At 46.1% G+C, this 14,163-nt stretch overlaps 1 protein-coding gene across 1 annotated transcript in view; it reads right to left on the reverse strand.

Moving 5' to 3' along the window:
• Positions 1 to 5,510: 5,510 nt before the first annotated feature.
• TEX30 (testis expressed 30) overlaps positions 5,511 to 14,163 on the reverse strand; it is a 284,398-nt gene continuing 275,745 nt past the window's right edge. The window contains exon 6 of the mRNA XM_086947887.1: positions 5,511 to 6,153. Coding sequence (XP_086804013.1) covers positions 5,986 to 6,153 — 168 coding nt within the window. The 3' untranslated portion in view covers positions 5,511 to 5,985. The remainder of the gene's footprint in view (positions 6,154 to 14,163) is intronic.

A 14,163-nucleotide genomic window follows, 5' to 3' on the forward strand; every position in this document is an offset into this window, starting at 1 on the left:
GAAAAGTGTTATTTTTAGGTCATATGACCAAGCCTTACATCATTAGGAAACCAAAAGTAAAATGAACCAATGAAAAGTTTTATGAACAAGTCACATGACCTGTTATGCTTACGTTACGCGTCCCGCTACGCACCCGGAGCGCTTCCGGGGCGCTGCGCTTCGCGCCTCGGTTCGCGCTCCGGAGCACTTCCGGGTGCGCTAACGCGGTGCGTCATAAGACGCATTACGCGACAATGTGATACGTCGCGTTTACGCGACGCGTCACAATATTGTTTTCTTGCGCGGCAGTTGCGCTAACGGAACGTTTCCCGGTTCGGGGACCTAATCGCTGCACCAAATTGAGCTAACGGGAAGCTACCCGGTGCGCGGACCGGTAGCGAAACAAAAATATATATATATATAAATAAAAAGATTATATTACAAACATATAAAATATATTTTTGCATTAAAATAAGAATACGTTTTACAGCTTTTGATATTTGCTATTAAAAAACCATTGAAATTCACTGAAAAAAACATAGGTTATAGACCATATATAGTTAGGAATTAGCATTTACAAAACCTTAAAAATTCACAGAAAAAACCATAGGTTATAGACCATATATAGTTAGGGATTAGCATTTACAAAACCTTATTTTACTCGCACAAAACCATTGAAATTCGCATATATAGTTAGTTGCACTAACTATATATTGCGCACCCGCAATCCACTGCTGATGATGTCACATATTACATCATTCATGACATGGTCAGTGACATCACTGATGACATCACTGATGACATCTCAAATGACATCACTGATGACATCACTGATGACATCTCAAATGACATCAATGATGACATCTCATTTGACATTACTGATCATATCACTGATAATATCATTCATGTGATAATACGATGAACCTCTTCAGACTCTAATATAACCTTAGATACAATCAGTGTAAACAGACACTCATAGATTGTCACTCATCCATGGAGTTACTCATACATCTAGTCAGTCATGCAAAGAATCAATCACACCTCCATTTCCTCAACTATACAGTTATACACACCTTACTAATTCAAACATATTCTAACACATATTTACTCTCTTATACAATCCCTAATACAAGTTCACAATGATCCATACAGCCACTCACACATTCACTGGCTCTTATGCACAGTTATTTATATATGTCAACTCTCACATGTACTGTGTTTTACATATGTACTCACTTTGACATGTAGCACTGAGATATCCATTCACTCACCAATACACTCATACACACAGTCAACCGCCCATGCAGCTGTTTCCACATGCACTTTTGAACCCATACATCTAGTGAATCAACTGCTCACACATCTATGCACAGAGTCATACACCTCCCAGCCACCCACACACACACTCAGTCTCCCATACAAATACTTGGGCAATCAATCAATAACCCATATAGTTACTCATATAGCTACTGATCAACACATGCAGCAGTTTACAGAACAACAGACATAATGATGCACAAATTAAGACAGTTTAGTCACTAACCCATGCACTCAGTGAGACACATTTAATCACTCACTCATACAGTCAGTCATGCACCTACTAAATCCTTCATCCAGACACTTATACATCCACTCATTCTTCAATATGTAAGACATATTTTAACTTTACAGAAACATACAGTCACTGGATGTTGTCATCAGTGATGTCATCAGTGATGTCACTGACCATGTCATGAATGATGTAATATGTGACATCATCAGCAGTGGATTGCGGGTGCGCAATATATAGTTAGTGCAACTAACTATATATGCGAATTTCAATGGTTTTGTGCGAGTAAAATAAGGTTTTGTAAATGCTAATCCCTAACTATATATGGTCTATAACCTATGGTTTTTTCAGTGAATTTTTAAGGTTTTGTAAATGCTAATTCCTAACTATATATGGTCTATAACCTATGGTTTTTTCAGTGAATATATATATATATATATATATATATATATATATATATATATATATATATATATATATATATATATATATATATATATATATACATATATATATATATATGTTCAAGAAGGCACTTGTACATTGAAAGGGGCCTTTTTTTACAATTCTATAGGATCAAGGCTCAAGGATCAAGGCTCATCTCGTGTATGAATCCTCGCTGGTCGCCTTTCACTTAAGGGCCTTTTGGGGCTTCATTGAACAGTCCATGCATTTCCCTGCTATTGCTCTTGGGCCACTCCTTTAATCAAGTGGAGTATTTCTCGATAGGACTCTCGGCTCACTGCACCAGTATCAGGCGTATGGACCCAGAATGCCGGTTTCTGAAGTTATGATTAATAGCGAAAATATCCAAAAGAATCCATAAATAAGGCAAAACAGTCTGTCGTAACCTGGATAAACAATATGTAGTCAGCGCAGTCTTTCTGACGCCAAATGTTCTAGAAGCGGGTGTGCTCTATCCTTGAACCAGCAGTCGGGTAGTGTTCGGGTCTCAGGGTTTTAGGGAATTATCCCCTTGCCTGGTGGCACCGTACACACACCATCTTCGGATACTACCGCAGATAGAGCAGTGCGCCTTTTTCTCCTGAGTACTAAAAAACACTCCGTATTTATTGTTACATGAGTGGCTGCTTAAATCAGCTGCCTTACCGGGATACGCAGATTTAAGGTTCTCTGAATGGTAGGTAAAGCTTGACATTAAAGATTGGCCAACAAAGGTGGGTCATATTAACAGTACCAGTCTTCTTAGTGGGGATCTTCTGAGCTGGCGCCTTGGGTATGGTTGCCCATTACGAAGCAATGCTGGTCACATGACCAATATCACACTCTTGATTGGTGGGATCGGATGATTTACAGTCCCAGGATGGCAGAAATGTTTCTCACTTTGCCTGTCATTGGAATACTAAAAGTATGCAATTTTCTGGTTGCCTTTTTACCTAACTTCCACTGGGATCTCTTTCCTATATAGGACCAATGCCACGTCAAAATGAGTGCCACAATTAATTTCTGAAACAGCAAACAAAATACAAAACATCGACGAAATAATTAATAAGAGTATGGTATGGGATGGTTGTTTTGTTCATGAAATTAGGCAATTAGAGATGTTAGTAAACAATCATTTAGTGAAAATTTTTTTTTTTTTAATTAAAATTTTTGGAAGACCTTTATTGATAAAGAAAGGCAATTACAGATCAACAGGAGCCCTGGGGCTCACACATACGGTACATTACAAATTACTGAGGCACACAGGATTCATTACAGAAGGACTGAGGTCTAGTTTTAAAAGTTTTCCTTGTAGGATAGACATGAATAGGATAACGTGGTGCAACAAGTCAATACCGGTGTAAAACAATCAGGATAGATAATCTTGGAGCATAAGAAAACACCAGAGTCGCTGCGCAGCACCCAGGAAAGAAGCGTCTAAACCCCAGGGAAGGAAAATGGGGAAAAGAATAGAAGGCCCATAGAACAAAAAGAAAAACTAAAAGAAAGCATCCCCACCCCCCAAGTACCCCCCACCCTGCACCCCTGCAGCTGGCTACGGCCTGACCCCCCCTAGCAGTGTGCCTGTCGCCCAAGAAAAGGAGTCCCGAAATATAGAGAGTAAGAAAGGATAGAATCCTAAGACTCTCAGAAATAAAGAAAAGTGGGGAGGAGCCCACTACCCGTCCCCCAGCTCCGCCGTCTCACACCAATAGTTCCTACAGTGGTCTGGCGCCAACAATTATAATATGCCCAGTATGCAAAGAAGGTGGAGTCGCAGCAGCAGCGCGCAATCTATGCAAGGCAACAACACCCAACCAAGCGCAAGCCCCCACTATAATCTTCTGTCCCCACCAATACATGTCCGGGTCACTCAAAGAGACTAGGTCCCTCGCCGTCCCACCCACAATAATAGCGCAAGAGTAGGAGTCAGTAGCCCGATGGCCATAACACGGTCCCAGAGCACAAAGTGGAGCACAGCGGCAAAAACAATAAACAGAGTATCGACAATATGTCCCACTCCGTCACGATCAGTTACCAGGAATCCATCAGTCCAATAATGGAAGTGTCTATCCTTGTCCCGCTCTCTCCTTACCACCGCAGACCCGTACGGTTGATGTAGGTGCAGACGGCAATCCAGGGAATAAACCACGGTGCAGGTGTCCCGGTGCATGCAGGGCAGTTAAATCCAGGAGTCCCAAAGAAAGCGCCGAGTATGCCATCTCAAACTCTCCGAGTGTAGCCAGGGCAGGGAGGGAAACCTCTGCATACATCTCCTCTCGGAGCGAGTCTCGGGGGTCCGTGAACATGGCGAGGAGATCGGGCTCGCGTCGTGGCGAAGGGTCCAGACTGTACGAATTCGGGAGCCACTCTCCCGTGACTGATGGCAGTGACAGGCTTGGGGTCATGGGGGTGCCACCGACTCCAGTGGGCACCACCGGAACCCAGGCGAGGGAGGAACAAAGAGCGGCGCCGAGTCCCCGTGAGTCGGCCATCTTGGGGCGAGTTGAAGCACTGAGGATGCCCTCCATTTTGTCCAGCAGGGCGTAGCCAGAGCGTAGAGCCTCAGATCGGAAGGAGAGGACCGCTTCCAAAATGCTCCCATCGCTGTAGGAGGGAGCACACAATATATCAGGCATGTTTCTCCACCCAGTGAGTCCAAAACACCAATCACGGCCAATCAGTCACGGCACACAGCAGCATGTCCGCCATAGCATCAGGCAGGGAGACCCCGGGTAGGAACAGGCAGCGCACCCTAGAAGGACAACCGGGCGTGGTGCAAAGTCAGATGTCTGAGCCTGGGTAAAGACAGTAGTGTAGTCCGTCCAAAACGTCGCTCCGCTTGGTTTCTAGCGCCTGGCCAGGTCGGAAGCCCATCGCCAATAGCGGGACGAAATGCAGGCAATAAGCACACAAATCACGGTGCAAGTGTCCGTAGCGTTAAAGTTCTAGACTGGTGCAGTTGTCGCAGAGCCAACCGTGCAGCGGGACGTGGGTGCAGGGTCCGCTGGCCGATGATAGCTGCCAATCGGGATCTCACCGCCACTAAGCCCGGGGGAGCGCGTCCGATGACCGGCCTCGATAGACACGCGAGGCCCCGGTCTGCACGCCGATGCGGGCCACCAGCTGCGTCCAAGCGTTTCTCCGACTTGCCAAGGAGCAAAAGCTTCAGGATTTCGTGGCGGGTCAGCGAAGTGCGTCCGCTGTCGGAATCAGCCACTGTGTTGCAGGATATCTGGCAGGAGAGGCTTGAAGGCGGAGACGGTCCCCGGAGCCGAGGGACTACACGTCCGCTCCGAGCGCCATCTTGGCTCCTCCCCCCATTTAGTGAAAATTAAAGGCATCTAATAAGTTAAGAGAATGTAGAACTGTCAAATAAGACATGTATTATCACTTTGGCAATAAAAAAGACACAAAGAGAAAGAGATAAGTGGGTGCTTGAAACTGTAAAATATAGCAGCAACACATGGTCGACTATTAAGTGCGAGAAGAAGCAAAGGAATAGGTGTAGCACGGAATAAATGTAAAATAGGGTTGGTGAGGATTCTGGTAAATATAATTGCTTTGTGGGGGAAGACGTGTTGTTTATAAACCAGTTTACTAGAAAAGTATACCTTTCTCTTTTAATAGAGATCATAAAATGCTTCTTAGATTATAAACAGGTACATTGGATGTAAAACATCAAAATATATAGTTTCTCTTAAAAAGTGACTGCTTGGAATACCATTTTCAGAACTCCCAGTGGAATTTTAAATTTGAGTTAATTTAAGAACTAATCTCCCAGATTAAATGTGTGTTGAAAACGTACCGATGAATGGATCACAATCAACACAGAGCCTAAATGTATCATTCACAGAACACACTCCTATCCCAGTGAGCTGTTCCTGAGCCAACCTGCAAGAATAACATCTATTGATAAGTAAGAAGCATTTTACAACAGCAATGGCAGGCATACCATTCAAATGCAAACAATTGTGAATGCAGATCTCCCTTAGTACAAGATACAGATCGTATTAAGAGTTATCGATGACATCTTTGATCCATGACAAAACATGCGCATTTATTTCTCCAGCAATATCTTCGGCTGGTCTTCCAGTCACAACCATGCCATGGTTTCCTCCTTCCAGCCACTGGATTTTCGTAGCGGCATTCATTTGGCTGGCCACACTTTCCAGTAATTCCTGCAAAGATTAATAAAGCAGTAGTACATTAGCGAAACAAAGGTAAATATTCGGGCTCATGATTAGCTACATGCGAGCCTATCAAGCACAGTTCCTTATACATAAAAAAACCTGGAAATATAGAGTTCTAGTTGTGGTAAACTAACATTTGATAATTGCTTTTTCTGCAAAAGCATCAGCTGAAGCAAGTTTGTGCAGTTGGTTATCAAATATGCATACAGTCCGCATGTTTAACAGCAATCTGCTGCAGCCATCTTTAGGTATGGCGTTAGCCAAAACCTTTTTTATTTTACTAAAATAATATGTATAATATACTTACCTAAACATGCTTTCATCCACCTGTCTTCACCCATTTGATTGTTGTGTCATTCACATTACGATTCCGTACACTATAGCATACAACATGGGGCAATGGGTAAACCCACTTAAGCCTCTATTTAACCTCACTCTGTGTGACTGCAATTTTTTCTTTCATTCTTTCACAAGGTGCACATCCGTCCACAAGGAGTTCCCCATAGTATCAGTGCTGCCTGATGTGATAGTAGGACACATTTGAAGTAAGCACAGGGCACATTCCAGCTTTATTAGTTCCTGTCTCCTTCCAATACTGTTGTAAATTCATTCTGAAATGGACTGCTGCTATTTCACAGTATGTATCATATGTGCAGTGGTTTCCTCCCTTCACTTGACTCCAGGGTTCGTTCTGCATTAGAAATGGACCTGCGCTATCCCATCTCGGATGAGCAGTGGAAGTGGTGTTGTAGGGCTACCAAAGAAGTGTCCCTCAACAGTAGACATAAGCTATTACACTTTACATTTTTGCGGAGGTTGTACCACACCCCGGCGCACTCACACAGGATCGACCCTGAGCACTCTCACAATTGCCCTAAGTGCCGTGCCCCATTCGCAGACTTCGCGTAACTCTCATGGTCTTGTCCTCTCATTCAGGAATACTGGTCCCAGGTACACCGTACATTTAGCGACATACTGCTTCTCAATCTGGTTCCCACTCCGGAGATCGCCCTGCTAGGTTATGTCGCTGATTTCCCACGTGGTGTGCGTAGACTGGCTGCTCTGGGTTTTTTGTTGGCCAAACGTGAGGTGGCGCTTCGATGGTATGATAGGCATCCTCCAAAACACAGCTCTTGGGGCCATATGTATCATCATCACCATTTGCGATTTCTAAATAGCGAATTTTAAGGAATCGCTATTTAGAAATCGCTAAATGGTATGCAAGTACAAAATCTGTATTTTTTAGCGATTTCCAATTATTCCTTATTTGCGAATTCGCAATTTGCGAATTCGCAAATAAGGAATAATGTCCCATTCATTTTTATGGGCCAGGAGGCCCATAGCAATGACTGTGAAATAATTCTCAATTTGCAAATTCACAATTTTCTAATCGCAATTTGAGAATTATTTCAAGGGTGCAGGGGTGTCTCAAGGACACCCTGCTGCACCCCTGTAAATTACATGTGTGTGCATATGGCGCGGGCATGTATGTGCGTCATATGCCACCCTCACAAATGCACAATTGTGCATATTTACAAGAAATGGAAAATACCACCAACTACAAGTTGGTGGTAATTTGCGATTTCTAAACCTGAAATCGCAATTCTGAAAAGCTTCATACGTAGCATTTAAGGAATCGCAAAATTGTGATTCCTTAAATGCTTTAGCAAAATAAGGAATCGCAATTTTTTGCGATTCTTTATTTTGCTAATTTTTCATACATTCCAAAATCAGTAAAAAGGCCGTTTGCGATTCGCTAAGGCCGAAATTCTGCGAATTTTGGCCTTAACGAATCGCAATAGGCTTGATACATATGGCCCTTGTCTCCGGAGTTTAGCCTTTTGCAACACTAATAGTGAGGAATTTTTGTCGATGGTCCCCACTGCTTTTAGGCCGGTGGACATCTGGTGCCCGTACCACACGTACATCACCAAAACTATGACTGCCCACCAGACACACCTAGCCCACCACATTGTCCCTGAGGGTATTGGTTGAGGAAACATACTACGTATCACTCTGTGGAAGTAACACTGCAGGGATTGTGGATGGCCTGGTAAACATGGATTAACATCTATGGGTGCCCGATATGGTACCTAGAACTAATGCTATGGGTTTGAATGTGTGTTGATACTCTATCTGGGGTATATCCATATGTCTGCACTCCTCTCCCTCACCCTTCTACGCACCCTTTGTATCTTGTAATATGTTGTTTGTAGTTATCACATTCCTGATGTCCGTAGCACTGCCCAGATTTCTAAGACTATACACTGCATGGTCAAATGCTTCCTCTTGCTTTAATTTAGCATCAATGTGATTAGGCTCTATTACACATTATTTTTTTGGGGGGAAAAAGATAAATAAAGATTTAAAAAAATATATATATTGAGTGCGCATTACAAGTTAATATTTTTTTGTTTACTCAAGGCAGTGTTATAAGCAGGGCACAAGTCATAAAAAAAGAAGTGGGGGGGGCGGGGACGCTGTCACCGGAAGTGAGGTCACGACAGGAAGTGACGTCACGAAAGGTGCCGAGATCCTCGTCCCAGAGTCCAAAGAGTGAAGTACAGCTGTTCGGAATGGGGGACAGGGTAGCCCCGGTAAAATAAGTGGAGGGACGCCGTCCACCTGCTTGGTACCCCGACTTGAGCCCTGGGCAGGGGCGTGGCCGAGCTGGCGACCAACATGGCCCCCTGACTCAGGCGTACCGGAGCTCTCGGATGACAAGTCCGCCACACCTTGTAAAATCACAGCAATTTCAGCCCTGCTGCGGTGATGCCAGCTTGCGGAGCCCCTGTGAGCAGAATGAGCCGCTGATATCCTGCCGAGCTGCCGGGAATTCAGAAATCAGAGGCGAGCGTGCCTCGGCCTGACGAGGCTCTCGGAGGCCCGAGTTGACAGGCGACTAGGGTGAGCCTGAGGGCAGGGTCCAGCACGAGCGCAGCGGCCGACTCCGATCAATGCCGCAGGCGAGTGCGGACCGAGTCTGCAACCACCAGATGACTGGGAGACACATTCCCATAAGGTACCAACATGCTGGCCTACAATCAATGCGATCAGCTGCAGTTTGAGGTGAGAGACGGGGGTCTCTCTCTTCGTTATTAACTACGCTACCCTGCTGGGCCAGATAGTGCTGTGCATGCGAGCAAGCTATACCTACGCTGCCTGGAGTGCTGCAGTAGCGGGCCCCTGAATCTAGCTGTAAATACTTATATTTTTCCTACCAACGCCGACATCGCTTGGGCCCAAACTCACTGGGCCAGCCATCCTCTGCATATAGTGACACGGCGCCATATAGCTGCCCGCCTCCACCGCAAAGCAGGAACCAGAACCACCTGGTCAGCCGGCCTAGCCGAACAGGCGCCCATCCCATCCTGAGGCCGTGAGACCGATACCTCCTACATATCCACGGCCATGACTCGGGTTGCCCTCGACTCTACCGGGGTACTGCGCAATAGGAGTGCTACTCGGCGTGTGATCCTACAATGGGCCGCAGTGACCCCAAACAGCGCCAGCTCAACTTTGAGTCGGGCAAGAAGCCTAGGAGAGATGAGGCATAAAATGCTGCAGGAGAGGAGAATAGCCAGCTTGAGGGGGCCGGCGCCATAATGGCTGAGCTTCGGTGGGTTTTCAATCCATTGATACCCGCGTGGACACAATAAATCGCTGAGTGGATGATATAAATGGGCGATTGGAGGCACAAGATACAAGAATATGTGGTACAGAACAATGTATTTCCGACCTGGAGGATGAACAGCCCTCCTTCCAGAAACGCCTGGAGCGCACCGAATCACTCCTTAAACAACTTGCTACCAAAGCAGAGGTTTTGGAGGCGCGCTCCCGCAGAAGCAATATTTGCGTGTCTGGAATTGCAGAGTCGACGAATACTGGCCCCATAGCTAAGTTTGTTGAAACTGTCTTGGTGGAGCTGTTCGGACGGGAGGTGTTCTCCACGTCATTCGTGGTGGAACGAGCCCATCAGATACTTGGCCCTATCTCAGTTCCCGGGGTGCCTCCTAGAGTCATAGTCGCCAAGATCCTTAATTACAATGACCACGACGTAGCTCTTCGACTGGCCAAAGAGCGTGGCGTACTTAACTACCAGGGTTCCACCATATCCCTCTTTCCCAACCTTACGCCGCCAGTGCAGGAAGCATGATGTAAGTATGCAAATGTAAAAGGTGTCCTCCAAAAGGCAAATGTAAACTATGCCATGCTCTACCCAGCCAGGCTCCGCATCCAACTCAGTGGCAAAGCTTATATTTTCGATTCCCCCATGGAAGCTGAACATTTTTGGAAAAAGCACCAACTACCTCCGGCAGCGTAACGGCAAGCTGATGACAATAGCTCTGGCATTTGACTCTCTATCACTCTGCAGTTCGATAGCCTATGTATATATCTGATGTCGAATATTGTTCTCCGTTTTTTGGACATATATGCAAATACCTGAAGCGAAGCAAGTAACTATCGTATATAGAGCTAGCTACGGGTGACCCTTTTTATCTCTTCACACTGATGAGACTGAACCGCAATAGTGCAATGGATAATGGTCTGACGGACACCCCCGATATAAGCTTTCCTACAATCTGAGGTTCCATTGGAGTGCTGCCATCCCCTGCAGGATGATTCCTAATCTTCTCCCTTTCTTTCTCCCTCCCTATTTACCCTATGTCATTAGTGTTTCTTCCTATGATGGTATTCACCGGGTGCCTTGTTTGTGGGTATCCGATGGGGGTGGCGGGGGGATTTTTTTGTTGTTTTGTTTTAGTGGTATTTGCTGTTCTGTTGGTTTGAATTTAGCATCGCTATTATTCACAGTACAGAGTATGTATATTACTGACCCCTGGGTACACATACTGATCCCACAGATATTCTGTGACAGCAAGCAGGGACAACAATTCTGTACTTCACCTTAGATGTCTCTCATGGAATGTACGAGGATTAAGCAATCCTACAAAAAGTAGACAGGTATTGGCATATTTGGCCAGACACTCCATACAAATCGCCTTCTTACAGAAGACTCACCATGCACCTCACACTACGCACAAGTTTGCATCCAATTGGGGCGAGAACGTTTTTTTTCTTGTTATAGCTTCTATTCACGAGGCGTATGCATTTTACTGCATCGTTCTCATCCTTTCCGGGCTGTCGATGTAATTAACGATCCTGAAGGCAGATGTGTCTTAGTGCAGGGAATGCTGGGGGGTAATAGTATATTGCTCATAAATGTCTATGCCCGAAACACAGACTCTACTGACTTTTTTCCTGCAATAACTACAGTGATTGATAGCACACATGTGAACATTATATTGATGGGGGGCGACTTCAACCTCATGCTTGATCCCGCCACTGACACTACTGTCCCGGGACGCATCAAAAACCTGCATTCCACTCAGGCCTTTTAAATCTTCTGCAGGACTCACTGTTGTCTGACCCTTGGCACTCACATCACCCAGGAATCAGTAATTATTCCTTTAATTCAGCCCGGCACAATTCCTGGTCCCGTATAGATCACTGGTACCTTACACCAAAAATCATGCTGGATGACCGCAGAATCGAGTATTTACCCCGCACAATATCGGACCATTTCCCTGTCCTCCTCGAGCTTGACTATTCCATGCTGCTCAAACAGCGCCCATTATGGCAATTACCCGCCTCTGCTCTCTTAGATCCGGTGTTCCGTAATGAAGTGAGGGATGCCATACAGGAATACTTCAACTTAAATGACGGCACGGTAGAGTCACAGCTGACGCTCTGGGATACATTTAAAGCAGTTATCCGCGGGGTTAGCATCTCCAAGCATGCTGGTGTGCTTCGCTCAATTCGGAATGAGTTTGATAAGATCGAACAGAAACTTAAAGAGATGGACAAAGTGGGGCTCACAGATCCGTCGTCTGTGGACTTCTGTGCTCGCTCTGCAGTAATGGTTGAATTCACTACGCAGCCGCCAGAGAGGTCAAATATCTTGGTAAGTATGCCAAGGCCCGTGTGTATGGGGAGTGAGAGAGGCCCGGAAGGACACTTGCCCGGCTCCTCCGCCCACAATATCAATTGGCATACATTACACAATTAGACACAAACACAGGGGCATCACTGACTTTGAATGCTGATATATCCGCTGCCCTGCTAACCTATTACACACTTTTGTATTAAACTTGAGACCCTCCTGGAGGGCAGGCTCTTGGAGACTATCTCCAGGAAATAGCCATGGTTCGGCTGGAGGATGGACAACGTGAGTTCCTTGCAGCACCAATAGATGCAGAAGAGATCAAGCAGGCGATAAAAGATTTAGACAGTGGGCGGGCCCCTGGGTCCGACGGTCTTACCGGGAACTTCTATAAAGCCTACCAAGATGTCCTCGCGCCTCGCCTTGTCGAGGTCTACTCTGAAGCCATAGAGAGCGGATCCCTCTCCCTAACAATGCGGGAGGCCACAGTGACCTTATTGCTAAAAACCCAGCAAGCCTCCTAATCAGTGCCAGTCTTACAGACCGTTGTCACTACTTAACCATGATTATAAAATCCTCGCTAAAATTTTAGCCACCCGCCTTGCATTACTAGTTTACACTACGTTATGTCCTTTTCAAGCGGGATTAGACCCTGGCAGATCCACAACACTTAACTAACGGACAGTATTTTCAGTAATAAATCATATGGAACCGTCGCTTCTGGCAGCAGTGTTATGTTATGTTAAATAGCTTGTAGATCGCGCAGCTACCCCAGCAAAGGGGTGTCCCGGAGCCAATCACAGTCAAATGGGGAGACCACTAGAAAGGGCAAGGGGACCTAAGGTGACGGGAAAAGATATGTTTTATAGCCTTACGGAACGCCAAGTAGTTTTTCAAACTGCGAATAGGCAAAGGGAGAGAATTCCATAATTTGGCTGCCCGGGTGCAGAAAGCGCGCCCGCCGGCCCGTACTCTCCTCACCCTCTGAATCGCCAAATGTTGGTCCGAAGAACAGAGTTGGCGGGAGGGAATGTAGGGTGAGAGCAATGTAGCTAAAATGCCAGGCTATGATGAATTCAGGATTTTAAAAGCGAGGCACAGGGACTTGAACTCCACACGTCTGGCCACTGGCAACCAATGTAGTTGGTTGCCAGTAGAGGTGGGGCAGGTTCTCAGGAGGCCAAGAAGGATTCTGGCTGCTGCATTCTGGACCCTCTGTAGTCTCGCAACCTCTGACTTGTTGGTACCCAAGTACAGAGAGCTGGCATAATCCAATCTTGATAAAATAGCGGCCTGAATGATAATCTGCCGAGTGGACAGGTCAAAGTATCCTAACAATGGTTTAAGCCACCGCAAAATACAGATACAGGTTCCTGCCACTTTCTTGGTTTGGGCCTGAAAGCTGAGAGCCGAATACACCCAGACACCCAGATTCTTTACCAGCTGCTTGGGGGTGGGGGCAACACCCAGGGTTGTGGGCCACCAGTGCTCATTCCATAGTTTTTCCTCCCGCCCGACCAACAGACCTTCAGTCTTGCTTGTGTTAAGCTGCAGACAGTTGGCGGCCATCCATTCTGAAATAGCGAATAGATCGCTCTGAAAGGTGGAGGCATCCTATTCTGAATTACCCGAAAGTGCCACCACCTGCTGTGTATCGTTGGCATACAATACTATTGTCAGGCCTCTGCTCCTAGCCACCACTGCAAGAGGTTGAAAAGTACAGGTTAAACAGTGTAGGACTCAGTGCTGAGCCCTGTGGCACCCCTTGATGAATAATATGGGTCCGTGAGGGGAAAGGGAGGGACGTCCCCTGGAAGGACCTCTCTGAAAGGATGGAGGTGAATCAGTCAAGGGCAGAGCCCTCAACCCCAACTTCCTAGAGCCGTTGCAACATGATATGGTGAGAGACTGTGTCAACCGCGGCACTGAGATCTAATAAAATTAGTGCCGACATACGTCCCTCATCAAGTGCTGCCCTCAGGTGTTCGGTCACTGCTAGGAGGGCGGACTCAGTACTGTGGCCCGGACAGAAGCCATTCTGAGACTGGTCTAAG

This window comes from Lissotriton vulgaris (assembly GCF_964263255.1).
Source record: "Lissotriton vulgaris chromosome 8 unlocalized genomic scaffold, aLisVul1.2 SUPER_8_unloc_1, whole genome shotgun sequence".
Lineage (NCBI taxonomy): Eukaryota > Metazoa > Chordata > Amphibia > Caudata > Salamandridae > Lissotriton > Lissotriton vulgaris.